Source organism: Cricetulus griseus, assembly GCF_003668045.3.
Source record: "Cricetulus griseus strain 17A/GY chromosome 1 unlocalized genomic scaffold, alternate assembly CriGri-PICRH-1.0 chr1_0, whole genome shotgun sequence".
NCBI lineage: Eukaryota > Metazoa > Chordata > Mammalia > Rodentia > Cricetidae > Cricetulus > Cricetulus griseus.
Window position 1 is genome coordinate 113672798 of NW_023276806.1, and position 22381 is coordinate 113695178.

The 22381-nt window shown below is 41.9% G+C and overlaps 2 protein-coding genes and 1 non-coding gene across 5 annotated transcripts in view; 1 reads left to right on the forward strand and 2 right to left on the reverse strand.

The window, feature by feature from the left end:
- Positions 1-282: 282 nt before the first annotated feature.
- On the reverse strand, positions 283-5717 carry LOC113832952 (skin secretory protein xP2-like). Of its 2 annotated transcripts, none has more exons than XR_004772146.1 (2): positions 4284-5717; positions 283-3037 (listed from the first exon to the last, which is right to left on the reverse strand). XR_004772146.1 is itself a non-coding variant. In XM_035451953.1 (2 exons), exons 1-2 carry the CDS (start codon positions 5530-5532, stop codon positions 2961-2963), a joined length of 684 nt encoding a protein of 227 aa, XP_035307844.1. In that variant the 5' UTR covers positions 5533-5717; the 3' UTR covers positions 283-2960. The 2 variants fall into 2 exon arrangements, 1 of the variants encoding a protein (XP_035307844.1); XM_035451953.1 differs by having other exon boundaries at positions 4926-5717.
- Dcun1d1 (defective in cullin neddylation 1 domain containing 1) overlaps positions 5195-22381 on the forward strand; it is a 34231-nt gene continuing 17044 nt past the window's right edge. For both annotated transcript variants that reach the window (XM_027391990.2, XM_035451952.1), the window contains exons 1-4: positions 5195-5327; positions 17238-17454; positions 18901-19069; positions 21696-21826. In XM_027391990.2, coding sequence (XP_027247791.1) covers positions 5325-5327; positions 17238-17454; positions 18901-19069; positions 21696-21826 — 520 coding nt within the window. In that variant the 5' untranslated portion in view covers positions 5195-5324. The remainder of the gene's footprint in view (positions 5328-17237; positions 17455-18900; positions 19070-21695; positions 21827-22381) is intronic.
- On the reverse strand, positions 9756-9859 carry LOC113833036. Its single transcript, XR_003480581.1, has one exon. It is a non-coding gene; the product is annotated as a U6 spliceosomal RNA (small nuclear RNA).

The following is a 22381-nucleotide window of genomic DNA, read 5'->3' on the forward strand; positions in this document are numbered from 1 at the left end:
GTCACTATGAGGAAATTTTAGTTTCCAATTTGCCTACACTGTGGCATTAGTCAGCAGAGTGACCTGTAAATGTCACACTCTCAAGAGAGAAAGGTGAAAATTATTATATTTCCTTGAATTTTTTTTCTGTTTTGTGAGATGGGGGTCTGAACTTCGTGGCTCATGCTGGCCTGGAACTCAAGATTGGTCTGCCTCAGTCTCCCCATTCTGGGATTATAGGAGTACAAACCTGGCTATTTCCATGATTTGGGGGACCGTTAACTAACAATGAAACAAACAGGATTTTTGTGAAATTTTATTAAAAATTCACACAGTGTTTTCATTTGTAATTGAGACTACCAAGCCCTGGAAAGGCACTTTTATGTCTTACATATTATCCATTTAATAAAGACAGGCCAGCAGTGATAACTGAATGGCAATTGTCTTCTGCTGTCATTGGTAGAGGGAGCCTTAGGAAGGTTTCTAAAGAACCAGGGACCATCAGCAGTGTTCTGTGGCCTCCTGTCCACAGGAGGCTGCATTCTCTCCAGTGAATTCACTCATTGCCACTGGAGTTGTTCAGGACGAATCTCTGAGCAGAGTGGGTCACATGTAGGAAGGACTGAGCCTACTTGGGAAGAGAGGTGGGTTCATTCTGGGACAGTAGGACATTGTGACATCAGCAGTGATGGTCTCTGAGTTTCCTATTGCTGACCCTCCCAGTCCACACTGTTACCTGCTCCAAGCCCATTCCTCTACCATGAGTGTGAAACAGCTAAAATCAGCAGATCCGAATGGACCTTGAGGTGACAGGCTGGCTCTGGTGAATATTGCTATTTTCTCTTTAGAAGGTGACCCACCACAGTATTACGTGTTTTTGATGAAGTGGATAATGATGCCTGATTCCCTGAGGTTTTTCCCTTTGTCCTGATTAAGGATTCCTCTTCGAATGGTTCCGAATGTGGAGGAAAGAGTCCCAGGCAGTCATTCCTTCAGCTTCACTGGTAACGTTTACTGGGGCAGGGGACAGCAAAGGCTTGTTTTTCTAAGCCCACTCTCGTTACTCTGGTGTGAACTGGGGCCTGTGGCCCCATAGATTTCCTGTGGGCCATAAGGCCTAAATCTTACAAAAGGGTTCTCCTTTAAAACTTCTACTTTGGAGGCTGAGGGTAAAGTACAGAAAAAAACGGTGTGCTCAGCATGTACGAGACCTTGGGTTCAATTTCTAGCATACACAGACACAAACATGCTATAACTCTGCATCAATAAGCTCTACATGTTATTTTATTCAGGCTAAAATACTTTGCAAAATATGGGCCCAATAAACACATTTTATGTAAACACAGGACTAAACGGCATCCACCCAAGTTATGAGAGGCTGGTGGCCACATCTCTCAGACTCATGCTTTCAAACTGAAGTTGGGCATACAGAGCTAGCCTGCAGGCTTCATTTTAGCTAAATGAACCACCAGAAATGCTAGCAATCTGTCTTTTCAGAGTTCTCTTGCTGCCAAACACAGATTGTAGAATTATAGTCTCTTTGATTTTCCATGTTTCTCTAAACAGAGTTGCAATGATTCTTATCAGTGAATATTTACCTTAACATAAAAAATTTAAGCTTTTGCAGCAACATTTTCCAAATGGGTTTACCTTGGAATGTCACCTGTCTGCAAATACTATGCCATTATAGCTATGGGTGTACAAAGAATGTGTGTATGCATGTATGCAATATTGGATTTCAGCTAGATGTTTCATCTTAATTTCTTTTGACTGAGCCAAAATTACTGCTATAAAAGTAGTTTTTAAATTTGTGTATTTGAGGGGCTGGAGAGAGAGAGTTCAGTAGGTAAGAGAGCCTGTTGCTTAAAGACAGGGACCTGAGTTCAGATTTCAGCACCCACATACTAAGCGAGGCATGCCAGCCTATAACCCCAGTGCTAGGGTGGGGGTGGAGCTGAGGCAGGAGGATCAGTGGAGGTTCCTGAAAGCTAGCCTGACTCTAGGTTCAGTAAGAGACCCTACCTCAAAAGTGTGAGGAACAGAGTGATATAGCAGGATATCTGATCTCCTCACTGGCTCCATATGTGTGCAAAGGTATGTGCACACCTGCAAATATACATCACACACACACACACACACACACAAATTTCTGTATTTGAAAAAAAACTAAAGCATTTGAAACATCATATTAATGAATACCTTCTGTTAATTAAATATTGTAACTTATGCATTATCTTCAAGAATCTGCAAATAAAAAAAATAACCAGGGCAATTTTCATAAATGTGCTTATCTCACACAATAATAATGATTCATATTCTCCATTTCACATTCAGTTTTGTGGCCTGGAAATGTAGTGATAGGTACTACTGCTATTACATTTACCCTATGACCATGTGTATAATATGCATCTTCCAAGGAGCATGAACACCTTACTACAATAGCAAACATTGTTATTATAACTTCTTTTGAGACAGGCTCTCACTGTGTAGCCCTGGCTGAGCTGGAACTTATTATGCATACTAGGCTGGCCTCCCCTTGCATCTGCCTAACAAGTACTGGAATTAAAAGCATGTGCCACCACATCTAGTCCAGTTATTACTATAAGTAGTTTTGGCTGTTTTTGAAGAGCAGGGCAAACATTCTACCTCTGAACTGTATACCCACAATCCTATGCAGTCTTAAGACCCATGGAGAGCTATCAGATTATTTTCCTCTAATTTATCTAACTGCTACTCCCCTCCCACCCTGTGTGTGTGTGTGTGAGAAAGACAGAGACAGAGAGAGACACACAGAGACAGAGACAGAGGGATCAGTTTCTCACCCAACACTAAAAACTCGGTAGGTAAAACACTTGCCTCATAGGCATGCAGACTTGATTTCAAATTCCCAGAAGGTATGGAAAAGTAGGACACATAGAGTCCTACACTTAGAGGGTCAGCCAGTCTGGCATATGAGGTGGAAAAACAACAGGAACCCCACATTAAGCAAGGTTGAAGGCATGACACCTGCGGTTGTCCTCTGACCTCCATATAAATGCCAGGGCATCACTGACTCCACCTACAAATAAAACAAACAAAATTACCTCAAAGATGCATGTGATCAGGTCTTTGCCCTGGCCATAGAGGCAAATGATTATCAGGTGATGTCTTAATCTAACAGAATACTCTAGGGGTCATAGAAATGTAAAATGAGATGCCCCAATTGCATAAGTCCAGAGTAAGAAATAAACTGTGGTAGTTAAGAGAACATATTATAAGCAGATAGTCTAAGTCCTAGCTCTATTACTTGCTGTGCAACCTTGGGCATATTACTTACCCACTCTGTGCTTCGATGCTCCCTACCAAATGGGCATACCTCAGACCTTAACTGAGTCTCATGGGCTTAGACAGTATGATACACGGGAAGCCCTCACTCATGTTAGCTAGAGTGCCAGAGACAAAACAGGACCATACACATGAAGTATATCCTGCTTAGCAGGCAAACACTAAAATACGAGCTGCATTTGTGTGGAGGGACATGAAAAGGGCAATGGAAAGATGAGGAGAAAAAACCTCCATGACTCCAGAGAGGCTCGTGTTAGGACAGTTCTTAGAGGCTGTGAGGAAGAGATTTCTAGTATGCATAGCAGACAGACAATTCTGGTTCAGAAGGTAAAGTATACAGAAGAAGGGATTGGGGGGGGGGGAGACACGACACATGCCTGTAATCCTGGGAGCTCAAACAGAGCTGTTGACAGTTAGCCTGGGCTACATGGTCAGGCCCCACATCTCAAAAGGGATGGAGGGAAGAGATTACTGACAAGAGATAATGGACTGTTGGCTATGGGACAGAGGTGGAATGCAGGTTTGTTCAGGTGATAACATTGGCAAGCTCAGACTAAGGGAAATGAGGTTGAGCCATTGTGGATGGTTCTGATATTTAGCTTGCATGATGAAAAAAGCAGGGGATAAGGAGGCTTGCTTTGAGGCCAGTGGAATGAACAGAATTGGTGTTTAGGACATACCACTGCCGAGCTTTGGCCAAGATTTTGGACTCACTGGGGATATGGACAGGAGTCAAGGAAGTAGAATATATGAAGAGATTTGGGGGTTGGTTCTGGAAAGCCCATCATTGAAAAACCAAAGAGTTTAGTTAGCAAAGAAAAATGGTCAGAGGAGGGGAGACTAGACGTAAATCATGTCACGGAAAATGGTGGGAATTCCAGGAGGAAAGGTTTAAATGCAGAAGAGAAAGAGGTCACATGGAACTAAGAATCACCGCTTGGAGTTGGCACTTAGGGAAAAAGAGCTTTAGGAAAACCTACAAGCTATTGCTGCAATAAAGTCTAACGGAGTGCAGCAAGAGTCAGTCTAATTCGTTAATATTTTAGGTTGCTAGGTTGAGTTCCTAGAGAATATCCACAGGTGTGATCCAGTTTCAGCTTGCTAACGTGTTATTTTCTAAGGGCCTTGCAAGAAGCTAGCCACATCAGTGTACACAGGCTGCTGATGGCAAGAATGAATGAGTGACATGTCCGTGGCGCCAAAGATCTGCCTCCACAGGGCTCTGGGAACTCTCAACACGTGGTTAGGTCTAAGCAGTAGTAGGAGGCCTTGAGGAGTTACAAAAGTTGTTTTAGTAGAAACTTGGGAGGCTGTTAACTTCTAGGGCTTATCTGGTGTTGTTTGCCCGTGTTGAAGGGAGACAGACTCATGTTGGTGATGAAGACGCGGATGGTACTGTCGGGTGACATACACAAACCTGGGCAACCGTGGACGGCTTTTTAAATAGCCATACTTGCTGTTTTATTTCCTTCCTCTGCAGGGAGCACTGTGTTTCCTTCTCCTTGCAGCACACGCGCGTCCTCTGGACCGCAGCTCAGAAGCCAGGCTAGGTCGAGCTTGGACAGCCCACCATGACAGTGACTCTAGGTGCAATAGTCTCCCGGATTCTTCCCAAAACTTACCCGGGAACTCTGACGTGGAGCTATTAGGAGCGCACGGCGGACAGGACTCAGCCGTGGCCGGGGCGCCCTGAGTGGGGGCGCACACTGGGCCCCGCCGCCTCGGGTGCCGACGCGCCGGCCAGCGCCCCGCTCGCGCCCGCTGGACCGCCGCGCGGGTCTCGGCGCATGGCCTCAGCCCCGGCGACCGGGTCGCCCAGCCGCTCGCGCCACGGATGCCGGCAGGCCAGGCCGCCCACCCGGGGCCCGCGCCCTCCGCCTCCCGCGGCCCGGCCGCTCCGCGGGCCGCCGCACTGCGCATGAGCGGGAGCCCGGCGAGCCCGTGAGAGGCGCCACCGCCGCCGCCGCCGTCCATTCGCTGCGGAGCCGGAGGAGGAGGGGAGAGGTCCGGAGGACACCAACATGGTGAGGCACCGCGGCGCCGTGCTGCCCGGCCCGGGCCCCCGACCCGGACGCGTTCCGCTACCACTGCGGCCGGCGCCCGACTCGGCCGGTCCCTTCCCGGCGCCGCCGCTACGCGAGGGCCGGGCAGCGGAGCGCGGCGGGGCCTAGTCGCCGGAGCGGGGCCGGGCGCCGGGCGCGGAGGCGTTGGGGGACGGCCCGCGCCCATTGTGCGGCCGGGCGGCGCCTGGGCAGCGGGCCCGGCGCTGCCTGGTCCCAGCCGGGCCCCTCGGTGCTGGCGGCCCGGGCGAGCCGGTGTCGGCCTTCCCAGTCCGGACGCGCTGGCGCCCGGCACCCGGGAGTTGGGGCGGCTCGGCAGAGGCTAGGTCCCAGCGAGAGGACTGGGAGGCTCCGGGCTGCGGACGGAAGTGCAGCCGGGGGACCCGAGACCTGCTGCCTTCCGAGCGCCTGCTCTGTTTGCTTGGGGTGGGAGGAGTAATTGCTTTATTATAGCAGTTAGGGACCATTTGTGATTCTTAAAAAACAGTTTGTCAAGTTGCTCCTCTCCTAGTTTTTATTTTGGGGGTGAGAAAAAGTCACGGAAGCTGGAAGACGCTGTAGTGAGCTGACTCCTTTGTCATTAAGTACCTGGCGCTGCTGGACACTGTTTTTCAGTTTGGAAGGATACAGTCACACCTTGTTGGAGTTCCAGGCAGGGTGCTGGGTGAATAGTAAAAGTGATAGGGACCTTTTGCTCCGGAGAGCAGAAGGGACTCTTTGGGGAGGTTAGTGTGTGCTTCAGTCTTCAGTTGTGGGGGGTTGTTTTCGCTCAGTGACACTTAAGTGGCCCCAGCCTCCAAGCTGCTTTGGTCTCATGTGTGGATTGTGTGGTTTGGTCCCACAGATTCAAGATTTCTCTTGTGTGCTAAGTTCGTAAAACTTGATATTTGTAACAAGGCGTCCCTGTAAAGTACAGGATTGAGATTAAGTTCAAAGACCCAACTGAGAGTCTGCAGTTTCTTCTTGGATGGGCCTTGGACATCCCTCACGAACCTCTAAAGAGTTTCCACTCTGTTACTGAGGTGTTTGTAGCAGGCTGACATACTGAAGTGTGGGTCTCCAATGATCACTTACCATCGCAGTGCACGTGTGCCGCTTAAACAGCCCACATCAGATTCCCCTCGAATCCAGTGCCTGTCAGTGCTCTGGGCATGTAGAATTCATGCTGTTTAGATGGGAGCTCACTTTGGGTTTGGGCTTGGAGCCTTCTGTCCCTTTGGTTAATATTAAATTAGCTCATTTTGGAATGTAGCCATAAGTCATGCAATCGTACTGTTGAGACAAGATGCCCTGAACTTAAAGCACTGTCTATGCCTTAACTCATTTCATGTCACTCGTACTGTCTTGGTTTAGAAAGTCAATATGGGCCCATAAGGATCTTACCGTAAATTTATTTCATTATAAATTTATATTTTTTTTCTTACTACAGGGTTAGGCTGTTAGGAGTTTTTTGTTTTGTTTTTGGTAGGTGCACCACAGCTAATTTCTACAGCATGAATTATTGTCAGTTTTAGGAAAGACATAAATGAGGGACTATCTGAAATATTTCTATAAGGAAAAAAATTCAGTTACCTGTCTTTCACACTCACAGAGAGACCAAAAATAACCCCGGGCTGGGGATCAAACCTAGTCAGGACTTCGTGCCTGATAGGCAAGTGTATTTTAAGAAGTATTCAAACATCTGAGTTTTCTCCTTATAAGATCGGGCAGGACTGGGTTTGTTAACTTCTCAAGTTCTGCTGAGCGTAATAATTTTATGATTCTAATGAGTGTTTTAAATGTGTATATGTAGATTGTGTAACCTAGTTGATTTGTATAAATCACCAGAAGGTTTTATACTTGTGGTGTCTTAAGAGACCATCTGACTTGTCCACCCCCTTTACAAAAGTAGAAATAGAGGCTCTAGAAGGTTTTGACGTTCAGGTTTGTAAGATGGTTACAAAAATGTAACTATTTTCTCTCAGCCTGTCATTTCCTGGTATTTGTGGTACATGTAAATAAGTTTTTTAAATCAAGCCAAAAATGGTTGAAAATTGCATTTGAGATTAACTTAAATAGGAAAATAAGTATTACAATAAATATGTTAAGTAGCAAAATTAAAATTAATGGGTAGTTAATGTTTGTTAATAACTGTTCTTAATGGCTTTAAAATATATGGACTTTGAAATGAATATATATTTTCTGCAAATAGCAGGCCCTAAAAATGCAATATGTAAATGTGTTTTGGGTTGTTTAGGATTTGTTGCCCATCTTCTGTATATCTGGAAGTAAAAGAGGGCCTTGACTGCTTTGGGCATTCATTAGTTATCTGCTATCTGCTATGTTCCTCACACTGTTCTAAGCCTTGAGATATATCTGTATCTGTCAAACAGAAACCTGGAAAGTTAGACATAAGTCTAGGGAAAGTCAAGAAGTAAACATTGTATGTATTTTCCTGCTACTGTTTAGATGGTGTTAAGTGTTATGGGGAAAAGACACTATTAAGAGCAGAGGACGATTAGAGGCGGACCCGTCCATGCTGGAAGTGGGGATACAAAATAGCAAGATAGTGTCTGCACCACTGAGGAGAGAAAATGATCCAACTGGGAGTTGAGAGAATAAGCCTTGCAGAAGCAGGGTGGAGAAGAGCTTGCTAGACTGGTGGCTGGAGAGCAGTGTAAGTGTATGGAAGAGGCACTAGAGTGGGAGGGAGTGAAAGCCCAGGCTTTGCCTTAGTGAACATTGTAAAGATACCAGACTTACACTTACACTTCTGAGAGAGATGGGAAGCCCTGCTAAACTCTGTGTGCTGTGGCAGTGTGCCTTTGGACTCAGGTATCCTGTTACAATAAGTTATTTTCAGACAGTCCTTTACATACTAAACTCTCATTAACTTTTTTTCCCCTTTTCTTTCATTTATTTATTTATTTGGGTTTTTCTAGACACAGTGTCTCTGTGTAGCTCTGGAATGCATTCTGTAAACCAGGCTAGCCTCAAACTCACAGAGATCCACCTGCCTCTGTCTCCCTGAGTGCTGGGATTAAAGGCATCTGCCACTACCCCCCCCAAAGTTTTTTCTTATGTAGCTTATGTGTACAGAGTTTTAATTCTATTTCACTACATAATGTTTAATACATTTCCCTCTAGCTGTTCTAGGATTTTTAAAAATGTTTTTCTTAAGTTGTTGGATGTTTTGGTGATTTGTATGTTCATCAATATGCTGATAACTGGGCCTTTGAGCAGAGAAGAAATTGAGATTTATTGAGAATGTAGTGCAAGCTCGTCTGACAGCTTATATCTATGTATTCCTGCTCCCACTTGGAGTAGGCAGTTTTACCACCATCTGTCATCTTAGCTGGCAAATGTCTTGGTGGTTCTTGGTGAGTTGAGCCAGGTGAAGAGAAAGTATGGGAAAGAGTAGGGATGATTCCTCCTCCAGCTCTCAGTTTTCCAGAAAAAGAGAGAGAGAGAGAGAGAAAGAGAGAGAGAGAGAGAGAGAGAGAGAGAGAGAGAGAGGGAGGAGAGAGAGGAAAGAGAGAAAGCGAATTAAGCAATATTTCATTTCATTTCTGGTATGGAATCTCTTGTTAGTTTAACTCTAATTTTTTCTATTGAATGCAACCATGTTGCTTCTATATTAAATCAAATGGTCTGGTGTAAACATTAAATATGTAATTGAAAATTAAAACTCTTTGGTATATAGTGAAGAACATTGGAAATAAGATTGACTGAGTGTGAGTTTTGTTTTTCTTAAGTTGTAAAAGAACAGGACTCATTTGAGACAAGTGCCTTTTTATTCCAGGTTGGTACGTGCATAGAGAAAATCTGAGGTAGCCCCTTTCACACGCCCTGAGGTGCTGAGCACTAGCTCAGGGGCTTGTTCATGGTAAACAAGTACTCTCCCATTGTGCTACATCCCCCGCCAAGAAAGTCTCCTTGAAGTACAGGATGTAAGGTTCTGGGTAAGGTGGTGCCTATAATCCCAGCATGCGGGGGGCTAAGGCAGGAGGATCACAAGTGGGAGTTAATGCTAGCCTGGGCAACAGAATGAGTTCAGAGACAACCAGGGTTATAAAGTAAGACCCTACCTCAAAGCAAGTAAACAACAGTAAAAACAGAAATAGCACTATGTGGTATTCAGGCCATGGTGGAGTCAGCCATGACAGTTGATAAAGACAAATAATTCCAAATAAGATTCAATTGCTGTGTGGACAGAAACAAGTTATTGAATAGGTAAATGGTTGATCTACCTTACTACTTAGGTTTGTATCCCTTGGCCAAGAAAAAGCACCTCTAAAGCCATCTTTTATTACTTTAGGATTAAATTTTTTTAATGATTTATTTTTATTTTATATGCATTGGTGTTTTGCCTAGATGTATGTCTGCAGTAGGTCTGCCTTGTAAAAATTTTTTAAAAATATGGAATGATTCATGAATTTGCACATCATCCTTGCTCAGGGGCCATGCTAATCTCTGTATCATTCCAACTTTAGTATATTTTAAGGGATTTACTCAAATAATAAATTTTTAAAGAATTATATTGAATTATACATTTGAATCCCTCACCACTGAGCACAGTGATCAGTTGCTGAAGTATATATAACCTATCCCCTTGTTAGGTTGGTGTATCTTAATTTTAATAAACACTTGGGGGCTGGAGTGTTGGTAGAAAGCTTGAATTAAGCTCTGGGTTTTATCCTACCACCCTATAAACTGGCCATGGTGGTTTTGCCTATTACCCCAGCACCTTAGGGGCCTGGACTACAGGGTCAGAAGTTCAAGGTCATCCTTAGCTATGTATGGGGTCATGAGCAGTCCCTGTCTCACATTTAGAGTATTTACTACATTATTAGAGTATTGCTTAAGATTGGAGTAGGTAAGAAATCTTAAAATTAGATTCCACTTTTTAAGGATCTTTATGAAACAAATATTGTATTGACTGTCGAATGCTACCATTGTAGTTATCTATGAAACTTTAAAAATATAGTTCTTTGGGTTCTTGTTGGTTTTGGTTTCTTTCTTTTTCTTATTTTTTTTTTTTTTGGAGAAAAGTGTTTATGGAAAGGGTAAAGCAATTTTCTTTTTATTCATTCATTCATTCATTCATTCATTCATTCATTCTTGAGGTGAGATTGCTCAGGCTGGTCTCCAACTCCTGGGCTCAATTGATCTTTCTGCTTCAGTCTCTCAGGTGGCCGAGGCAATGATTGCACTCAGCTTGAAGAGCCAAGTTACCTGCTAGGACTGCTTGTTAGATGGTCCAGTGATGAAGAAGCTCAACCTGCTAGGACTGCTTATTAGATGGTCAAGCCATAAGCTAGGGAAGATCAGCTGAAAAGTGGCCAACAAAAGTAAAATAGAAGGAACTTGTTTCTGTCCTCTTACCATATTTAACTCAAAATTAGCAAAACTAACTTTTAAGTGGTCAAACACTTTCTGTAGGAATTCAACAACAGCCATCTTTTGACTAGCATAACAATTTTGAGGAGTAACAAAGAGAAAATTGTTTAAATATCTGTGAGTAGAACACTTGTTATGAATCTGTGAGAGGTTATGAACCTGTAAGGCTCGGGTGTGACTGTTCATGCCTGTGATGCTGGCAGTGGGGAGGGTGGGACATGATTACTGTTGAGTTCAAGACTACCAAGGCTACATGCCAAGGTCTAGGCAGCCTGCACTACAGTATGAGTAAGACCCTGCTCAAACAACCTGTCAGGAATACTCTCTGTAACCATTTTGAATCATATAGATGTACTTTCTGATTATGTCATTGTACATAGTAACTACACAGCATTCTTAACTTTGTGCTCAGTAGCAGAGTACTGCCTACCTCTTAGATGATTTAAACTATTATTCATGGTGCAGAAAACTAAAGAATGAAGGATAAGCTGCACTGGCCCAATAACTTATTAGCAATTATTCTACATTGTAGATTAAACTGTAAAAGAATATTCTGAGAATTCTGTTTCTTTTAGCTTTGTATTGGAAATTGTACCCAGTCCCTTAAGTTCTGGATATATTTTCTGTGTCGAGCCTTTTCCTTGGAAAAGGAAACCATGACTTCCAGTAGCTGTAGGTCTTTCTAGCTCTTCATTCAAAGCTATAGGTTGTCATCTGTTTAAAAAACAGTCTGTCATGGAACCATAAATATACTTTTCAACTTGTTTTATTACTTGTCTTAAAAAATAACCTATCCCCTTGCTCCCCCAGCAAAGCCCTGTGTTAGCCTGGGGACTAGATGGGGAGCCAGTGTTTGTAGTTAGAAGCTGATATTTGCCTATGAGAAGGGAAAAGTTGGTTCTGTTAGAGTAGGTGAAGAATGCTCCCCCCCCCCCCCCCCCCCCCCCGCACTTTCTGCTGAATCAGTGGCTGTAATTTTGTAACCTTTGTTTTCATTTCCCCATGAAGATGTGTGCAGAGTAATGAAAGGGCAGCATTCTTTGAAGGCAGGCACCATGCTTTGGGTACTGTAGATCTATTTGGTGAGTGTAGTAGATCCTACCCTGAGATGAAGATGGGCCCAGTGAGACACTTTTCAGAGTTGTTATATGTAAATCAAGATGAGCTGTTGCCTCTGAATCCAGCTTGGGCAGCTGAGGGAGACCTATCTCTCAAGTTTCAGGCTAGCCTGTGGCCACAGAGGGAGAACCTGTCTCTTCCCCATGGTGCCTACCTACCCATTCCCCCCACTCCCCCAAAAAAGAAAGAAAAGTTGGCCGGCTTAAGATCTGACACACGGTAGTAGCTCAAATAAATACAAGTTTTATTATTATTATTATTATTATTATTATTATTATTATTGTTATTATTATTATTATTGTCATTATTTTTCATTTACCATTTAAATAATTTTGTTTTGTCATCCTCCCCCATTATTCATGCTCAATTTATGGACCTATAAGACTCCTTACTACATACAAGTTAAGGTTAATTAAGTTAAATGCCTAGAACTGTAAAACTTTGTTTACTGAAGCAGAGATTAGTTTTGTAGGAGTGGAATGGAAACCTGCCTGGTAGGCCTGAGAGGAGACTTCAGTTTCAACAAGCCAAGTGATAGTGTGCCTTTGCAGCCAAAGGAAAGATAGGGACAATTTGCTCTTACCTTAGCCTGACTTCCCTGGAGTAGAACTTTGTCCCTAGGTAAAAGTGTTCTGTTGCAGCAGGTCACCCCATCAAATTGACTTTTCCTGCACTTTTGACCTGTGATCTGTGGGAAGGCCAGTTGAGTGGTTGAGTATGGGTAACGGTAGACTCAGTCTTACATAAGAAAACATAGCTTGCTAGACTAAAGCTAGCTCTTATAAATCTCATAGGAATTTGAAAATGTTAATCACATGCTAATCACATTAGCCACACAGAGCTTTTTAAAAAATGTATTACATTTATGTATTTATGTGTGGGACTTCATTTGTGCCAAAGTGCGTGCATATTTGGAAGTTGGGACAACTTGTCAGAGTTAGTTCTCTTTCTACCCACCTGGGTCTTGGGTCATCAGGCTTAATAGCAAATGCCTCTACAGGCTGTTCTCAGTGGCACCTGCTGTACACAGAGCATTTGATGAAAGTGACACAGGATTGTTAAGGTTACTTTGTTTTTATTTTGAGTCAGAATTTAAGTAGCCCTGGCTAGCCTGGATGACCTGAACTCATAGATCTGCCTCCTTTCCACTATGCCTGACCTCATTAAGGTATTCGGATATTCTGAAGCATTGACTTTTGTGAACTAGATATCAGCTAACTAGAATTGCATTCCAAAAAGTAATTTCAGAGCTGAGAGATGGCTCAGGATGTAAGAGACAGTGCTCTTACAGAGGACCCAGGTTAGGTATCCCTGTGGCAGCTCACAATCTTCTGTGACTCCAGTTCCAGAGGATCTGATGGCCTCCCTCCCTCCCTCCCTCCCTCCCTCCCTCCCTCCCTCCCCTCCCTCCCTCCCTCATCCATCGATTGCATGCACTTGATGTGCACGAATGCCTGCAGGTGAAACACTCATGTTCACTTTAGAAATGTACAGAACTGTGGGCCTGAGTGTCTTTCTGCAGTTGAGATTGAAGTTGAAGCTTAGGGGTAAGCTAAGAAGATAAATATTCTGGGTGAAAAATAAGTGAATGATTTTTTTTTTTTTTACAAGTGCCATTTCCTTAGTAAAGTTATTTCTGTTTTGGAAATTTGAAGTGTTAGTTGGACAGGAGGTCATTTTCCATGTAAATGATTTGTCTTGAGGAACATAATAGGAAGACTTTCCTGTCATTATTATGTTTTGTTATACAGTAACCTGTTAACCTAGTCTTTGTTTTGTGAGTTCAGCAGTAAAATATGCTGAACTCCAAAACATCGTATTTGAGGTTTTTCAGATAAACTACTCATTTTGGTACTGGAGATTAAAGTTCAGTAGCTACTCTACCACTGAACCACACCATCTTCTTGGAATGGTTATTTTTTTTTTAAATGTGATTCTTAAAATTTATCGAGTTTAAAAAAAAAGGAGGGAAGATTTAAATCCTCCCTCACAAAGTGGTGTGTGTTCACATTCTAGGCAGTTTTTTTTTTTTTTTTTTTTATTTTGTAAAGCAAAGAGATGAGTTTTATTGTTGAGATTATGGAATTTTTTCAGGTTTTCTTTCCCATCCCTCTTTTTCCCTTTTCCTCCTCCTCCTCCTCCTCCTCCTCCTCTCTCTCTCTCTCTCTCTCTCTCTCTCTCTCTCTATCTCTCTCTCTCTCTCTCTCTCTCTCTCTCTCTCTATCTCTCTATCTCTCTTATCTAGAATAGAACTAGGAATTTTAATACAGCCTGAGTGTTATGTCCTTGACTGCTTACCACTCTTGACTGCTCTTGAAAACTTGGTAGTGAATGTCCAAGTTACTTTAGCATGTGAAGACTGAAGGTTGTACTGCATATTCCCATTTACCAGCTGCTCTGTTTAGTCCTCTTCCATGTATAGTAAAGGATATCTAGCATACACATTTACTGCTAAGTCTTTGAGGCTGTCTCATGGAAAAAGGACTCCACTAGCTTTTTAATAGAAATAGAGAAAACCTACAGCCAGGTGTTGTGGCCCATGCCTTTAATCCCAGCACTCAGGAGGCAGAGGCAGGTGGATCTCTGAGTTTGAGAAGAGCCAAGGCTACACAGAGAAACCTGTGTCAAAAAAAAAACAAATTTAAGAAAGAAAAATCTGCTTTTTCTTCCTCTGTAGGTTTTGTTTTGTTTTTTTTCTTTTCTTTTTTAAAACCCCTCCTCTTATCTCCGGCTTCTCAGTAATGCTCTGCTTAATCTAGTGACCCTTCTGAAGCTGGCCAACTTTGATGCCATTCTCCAGTGGAATTGGAACATCTTGCCCAATACCACCTGTGTGGCCTGGGAAAAGGGGATGAGTGAGTGAGGTTCTAACCAGCTTGAGCAGAGGGCAGATGTAGTTTACCCAGGAGAGCCCTGTGGTCTGCAGAAAGTACATCACCGGAGGAAAATGGGCACTAAAACTTTCTCTGGGTGCAGAGCTGAGAGGAATGTGACAGGCAGCCAGCCCATCATGAGAAGTGGAGGTGCTTATCAGACACTGCAGGGGCAGGCTGAAAGCAGCCTTCACTGCCCTTTCCCTCTCTCCACCCCTCTACTATCAGTTCTTTGCCAGGTGCTGCCCAGTTGTTTATGAGGTTGCTTTTGAAGACTGTGTTTATTTCCCCACAGACCAGAAGTTTAGACTTGGAGCAGGCAGAATAGTTACTGTATTAAAAACTAAGTGGTATGGCATGAAATTAAGTAGTTAGTACAATGTTGTTAGACAAGAGCCTTTTATCTTTTCCTCACTCTCTTCTAATAGCTACTTCTGTAAGGAAGTCACCAATGCAATGAACAGCTCTTAGCTTGTAGAAATAGTTTAAACTCTGCTTTTTAGTTCCTGTCTTCAGCAGGGAGCGGCATACTGGGCTCAATACTGTTTGATTAAAATCTCAGCTTACCTGTATTGCCGCCTGTAACTTTGGAAGATGGGGGGAGAGTATGTAAGAAGTTATTATATCAGGGTTAATTCAAAAGTAGTTTCCAAAAGTAGTGATCACAGTGACACTCAGCCACTTTAAAGGGATATAAACATGTCAGATACCCTGTGGTTCTAGGGAGAAGGTATGCTGTGTTTCAGAATAATTTCCAAGGTTAAAAATGGGTTTCTTGTTTGCTTTCACTTAATTAACTTTTGGGAATTTAAATTATTTCCTTTTGGTTATTTCCTTGAGATTGTCATTGAATTGTCATTGTCATTTCAAGGATAAGAATAATCCTGGGTGTTTGAGGGAAGTACCTCATGTGACAGGCTAGAGCTGTTGAGAACCAGTGGGCTATAACTTAGGTGGTATCGAGAGGGGGTAGGGTTATCAGGCTAGTATGTTTTACAATTTCTGTTTCAGTGGAGGATAGTGGTTGAAGTTGTAATCTGAACTTCATACATTAACATTTGCCAAGAGAGGAGAGAGTTACAGATGAGGCTCATGGGCATAAATGTTTTTCATGTTCTGAGAGAAAGGCTTTGTTTTTATACTTGATTTTACAGTCTTATTTCCACTCTGTAATAGTGGTAATGCTTATTTTTCTTTGATAGTCTCTCTGAGATTCTCAAAAGCTTTTAAATAGCCATCAAGCAGGGAGGCTCCTAGAAAAATTACCAGACTTGAATTTGTAAGGTTATTTTGTTCTTCCCTCATTTCTCCTGCACAAGTTGGGTGAGTTTTGTGAACTGAGAACTCAGCCTTTTGGGTCTGTTTTCCCCAAGTTCAGTCAGAGACTGGAATTTGGGATTCATCAGTTTGGACCAGGTCAGAGCTTGGGGGGGGGGAATGGGTTGAGGGTGGGGTCTTAGCTGTGTTGCTTAAAAGACAGAATACTGTATCTTTAATGTGATTGGCCCTCCGTTCACTTTGTAGCATTAAAATAGGCCAAGTATTTTGCTGAGGAAACTGAATTGGGTCTTGAAGGAGGAAGAGTGCCCTGTATGCCTTGCCCAGGATCCCAGCTTAGAGGGAGGAAGAGAGCACACACATTCTTTGACAGCAGGAAAGAGTGGAGAGCCTGATGGCCCTGTCTCATTTTGCTTTGGGCTTAAGTCAGAGAAGTGAAAACTTGACACCTTTTAGGCACAAGCAAAGAAAAAGATGATTCCTTCTAGAGAAAGAGAAGGGACTCTTAGTGAGAAGTATGTCAGGGACCAGCCAGATGGCACAGCTTGCAAAGGTGCCCACCTGCCGCCAAGTCTGATAGCCTAAATTCTATCCCTAGGATCTCTATGGGAGAAGGGAGGACTGATTCCTACAGATTGTCCTCTGCCATCCACTTTGGCATCTTGATATGCCTGTGCCCATAAGTTTGTGCACATGTGTGCACACACACATGCTGTCTAAATAAATGTGTAATTAAAAGAACCTTTTTAAAGGAAGTATCTAAGTAGGTAGATGGTTCTTACATGAGGAAATTCTTGTAAGAATTATATGCTTCCTAAACACCCATCTAGGAGAAAGGTAGGCTGTTCATATTGCATTACCTGCCTGCATTTGGTGAGAATGGCACAGACTCAGGCAGGTAGTACTAGACTGGGCATTCGGATGGCAGCAATACCTGTTTAGTTCTCCTCCCCATGGCGGTTTGACCCAGACAGCATGGTATCTTTGACAAGGAGGCTGCCTAGTCTTGTTCTGTCTACACTGGCTTTCTTTTCCAGAACTGTGCCATATGTTGTGCTTTGGATACTTTTAAATTGTCTTACTGGTTAATGATAGACCACAGATAAGTCCTAGGAAAAAATGCTTCCATGTTTTGTGAAGAAAACCATTCCTAATGGTGATGACTTTGAGATGTGTGGTGATGTATGGTTTTCCCCAGTTTCAGTTTGTTTTCTGGTTCTCATAGAACAAGTTGAAATCATCGCAGAAGGATAAAGTTCGTCAGTTTATGATCTTCACACAGTCTAGTGAGAAAACTGCAGTGAGTTGTCTTTCTCAAAATGACTGGAAGCTAGATGTTGCAACAGATAATTTTTTTCAAAATCCAGAACTTTATATACGGGAGAGTGTAAAAGGATCGTTGGACAGGAAGAAGCTAGAACAACTTTACAATAGATACAAAGGTAAGTGCCACATGACTTAAATGCTTTGAGTGAAGTTTTCCCAAGTGAAGGGCTTGTCTGAGACACAGCTCCACAGTAGGCCCTGGGACTAGAAAGGTCTTAGAAGTGGCTCTCCTTTGTACTTAATCCCTTCTTGCCCCATCCCCCATCTCATAGTTTGAGAATGGAAGATTAGAGGCAATTTTTCCTAAGCTTATGTTTGTAAAACTTACTGAGCCAGGTTTTAAGGAAGTCTGTATAATAACTTTTTGTAACGTAACACACACTTTTAAAAACTTGAATAGCTGGGCATAAAGGTACAAGCCTATATCTCAGAGGCAGAGGCAGTCAGACTGAGAGTCCAGGTTTAGCCTGGCCTAAATTCTAAGACCATCACTGAAAAGGGAGAAAAAGCAAAAAAAAAAAAAAAAAAAAAAATCCCAAAAGGTTCACAATTCAGCTGTTCCTTATTCTCCTGAGGGTAACCTATATTTAATAGTCCAGCATGAATACATGCATGTCTTTTGTTTACATAGACATATATAGACGTATTTTCAAAATTTCCCCCAAATGGTACTGTAGTATATGCATAATTTATGTTCCAAAGATTTGCTTTATTTTTTGTATATTTTAAGTAATGCTGGGATTAAATCCTGGGCTTTGCCATCGTGCAGGCCAGGCAAGTGCTCTACCATTGAACTGCATATTCAGCCTGATGTGTGTCATCGTAACTGCTAGAGTCACTACCAGATACTTTAGATTTTTAGCAAGTCATATTTGGTAGCAGTATAGGGGACTCCCTTTCTTTGTATATATCTTTCTATTTTTTAAAACTTTACAGTTTTCCTGTTTTAAACATCAGATACTTAGACTGTTGAGATTAAGGTTGAATTGTATATTCGTTTTACTAGAATTTAAGTGATTGTGGTAAAATGAATTTTGTTTTAAGAATAAAAGTTTTCTCATTTAATATTGTTAATTTTGAATGCTTGACTAAATAAAATATGGGTGTGTTGACCTAAAATCCCTTGATTTTTGTATACGCATGTCTGATTTTATTTGTGTGTGTAACATTTTCACATGAATAAGTGAGGTGGGGTTTTTTGTTAAGACCTAATTATGTAACTTTGGGTATTTTGGAACTCACTATGTAGACCAGTCTAGCCTTGAACTCACAGAAACCCACCTGCTTCTGCCTCCCTAGTACTGGGAGTGTGGCACCAAGCCTGTGGCTCCATAAGTGGGATTTTAAAAAATTAAATGTCTGACTACTTTTACACTTTCTTGTACACTTTAAAAGTGACTTTTGTTTTAATATGGGGAAACATCAATAAAAACAATACTGCTTCATGTCTTTGGTATATTGTGGTTTATTTTAAAATGGAAAATAAAACTATCTTTTTGTTATGAACAAAACATTATAAGTAAGTATGGCACTAATTTTGTATTTTATTGCTATCTTTAAAGATCCTCAAGATGAAAATAAAATTGGAATAGATGGTATACAGCAGTTCTGTGATGACCTGGCCCTCGATCCTGCCAGCATCAGTGTGCTGATCATTGCATGGAAGTTCAGGGCAGCCACACAGTGTGAGTTCTCCAAACAGGAGTTCATGGACGGCATGACAGAGTTAGGGTGAGTACATAACTTCCATAGGAGATGAGGCACTAGCTATGACAATGATGGAGCTCATTTTTTTCTTCTGTTTTTAAATGGAAATTTGTTTTTACTAGCCCACAAACAGTATTGAGTCAGTATGTTGTTTCTCTGGTATTTTCTGGGTTTGCCAAATACCTGTATAATTTTGTACCCTCCTCTAACTGCATTGCCCTTTAATCATTTGTTCCTAGGAGAGAGCCACTAATATTCAAATTATCTGACATTAATATTTATGAGCAAGTAAATAATTTCTTAATTTGAGGCCATGTACTCTAAATTAGTAAAATGTAGAATTTAAAAACTAGAGGGTATTAAGTGTTTTTCGCTCTACTTAGTGCCTTGCTGGCTGGTTTAGCTGAATGTGTTTGAATAGGTAGGTTGAAAAGTCATAGGTCCAAGTTTTGCTGACAATCTGTTTGGTGGGACTGCAGAAATAGCCTGAAAGCTGGGCCAAGTGGGAAGCCCAAGGATCCCCCAGCTTTTGGCAAGCAGATCCAAGAGGGTCAGGAGTTCAGGTCATCCTCAGCCACATAGGAACTCAAGGCCAGCTTGGGCTGCAATGTGAGACCCTGTCTCCAAAATATAACAAAACAGAATAGGCTCACATTAACAGAGCATGGCTTCATCCCAGTAACTGCTTTTCCTACCTCTTCATAACCACTTCTGTGAGGGAAGTACTGTTTATGACCCAAAACAGATCATAAAAACAGGTGATATTCCACTCAGGACTAAAAGCAGGACTCCGCTTACTAAGTGTGAGGGACATTGGAAAACTGGGCCCAGTCAGGATACAGCCTCACCAGTAATTTGACCACAGAACGTGTAAAGAAGTACTATACTGTGTAAAAGAAAACCCTAAGGTGTAAAGAGGTGGTAACTCCTGCATAAATTCAGTCCCTGGGGGAAGAGGCAGGGCTGCAGGGAGTGGGGTGCCTGCTCAAAAACTGCTTCGATGCAGGAAAAAATTGCTTAGAGGTCAGTGGGTGGGTTGCTATAAGAGTTGTCACCACTGGTAGACACTGCTGGGACCTTTCATACACTAAAGCCATTTTCCTCTACTTACAACAACCTGGGTAAAAATTTCCATTCCTCTCCTGGCCTTGTAGACCTTGACATCAGGTTAGCTGGCAAGAAAAGCAATGTTCAATGGTTTGTGGCTTATCACTGCAAAGCAAGGTAGAGAAGGGTGGTCGTAACACAAAGAGGCAATAAATTGATAATGTGCCCAGACCCTGTCTTATAGCCAAACCAGCCCAGCTAGAGCCTGCTGGACTTCTGTGACAGACAGATGTCACTAGAACTTATGGAAAAGCAATGTCACTGTTTCTGGAGAATGTAATATAAAATATGACCTGAAATGTTATAGAGAATATAGGAGGAAGATAAAAAGCAGAAATGTTTATAGGACAGAGCAGGTTGATTTGCTTGTAGAATCTTTAAGAAATGGGACATTTTCATCATAAGGCCATTGTTATGAGGAAACTAATGTGGTACATAGACCTTTGCTCTTTGAAAGTTTTGTAAACAGAAAACATCTGATTCCTTCTTTAAATAATTCAGTTGAAGGCAGTACAGGTTTTAGCTAATATTATTAAAAGCAAGTGTTCAAGAAGAATGCTTCCTTAGCAAGAGACCTTGTAGTTGTTTGGAAGCTAGACCTATGACTAACTGGTGCTAGCAGCACCCACCACTGTGAGAGCAGTGGCTGGGGGCTGATTGTGTACGTTCTTAGCTATTCACTGAGGCAGAAGTGGAGTTTGTTAGTCAGTGTGTGAGTTTGGTGAATTAATAGATATAAAAAGACCAGCCAGTTTGTTTTAGAAGTAGTAATTCTAACACTTCATCATTCCATTGTCTTTGTTAATCTAACTCTAGACAAGAGTCACCCTTTATCTGCAGCTTTTTTGAAATTTTAGTAACTCAGAGTTGACTATGTTTCCAAATTATTAGTTGAAAGTTTCCAGAAAAAAAAAAATCCCTAAGTTTTAAGTTGGGCATTGTTCTGAGTAGATTTTTAAACCATCCTGCTGTCCTGCCTGAAGTATAAGCTTTCCCTTTGTCCAGCATATCCTCACTGTACCCTGACTGTCTGGTAGTCACTTAGTGGTTTTCTCAGTTACCAGATTGCTATCCCAGTCCTTGTGTTCAGGTCGCCCTGCTTTATTTCCCAATGGTCCAACAGTGTAGGAGTAGTGATGCTGACAATTAAGATGTGCCCGAGAAGCTTTTCCTTTTAAGTAGATAGAGAATACATATCATTTTCATTACTGCATCATTATTTTCTTATTAGTTCCAATTAATGTCCTGCTTTGTCTCATTTATAAATTACACTTTGTGTCATAGCTATATATGTGCAAGAAGAAGCCGCATTATCTGAGGCATGGTGCTTACCAAAGTCTCAGGGACCAGTGAGGGACTTACATCCCCTGTGACTAAGGAAGACTGCCTTCTTACTATGTGTAAAAAGATGAAATCCCATAGATCTGATTTTTAAAAAGTAATTTCTAGGAAACAAATGCTAGCCCTCATAGGAATAATTAAGTTAAGTTTTTTAATTTATAGTAAAAAGTTAACCGTTTACAAACTTAATTTTATAATGTAGATGTGACAGCATAGAAAAACTAAAGGCCCAAATACCCAAGATGGAACAAGAATTGAAAGAACCAGGACGATTTAAGGATTTTTACCAGTTTACTTTTAATTTTGCAAAGAATCCAGGACAAAAAGGATTAGGTAAGAATATTTTAAAATTATATTTGGTGTTTTACATATATTTAAATACATTGATAGTATAACTTTTGCAATAGAAGTCATGTGCGTTGAACATAACGTTATGAAAATGCCAGTTATTGGAAAACACTGAGCAGTAAACATTAATTAGGGGACACTGGGCACAGTGCAGCAGAGGGTCACTCTGATGTCTTATGTGAACACGGAATTATTAAAACACAAAAGCTATAGATACAGAAAATAAGTAACCCTTAACATTTCACTGACATCTGTTTATGCATTCTTTTGTTCATATACGCTCAAGAACGCTTTTAGGGTCTTAGGATCTGTAAAAACAGTTTTAAGATTGCTGAGTCATAGAATGCCTGCTAACTATAAGAAAGGGTGAAAAGAAGATGATCATCACTCCTAACAGTGTAGAGCACCTTTACCTACCTGTGCCACCACATTGTGTTAACAGTTTAGATCACCCACTTTGTACTAAATGCACTCTGCATCCATTTGTTTTGGGGCCAGTTAGGGGTATGAAAGTAAAAGGTGAAATGGAATCTATAAAGT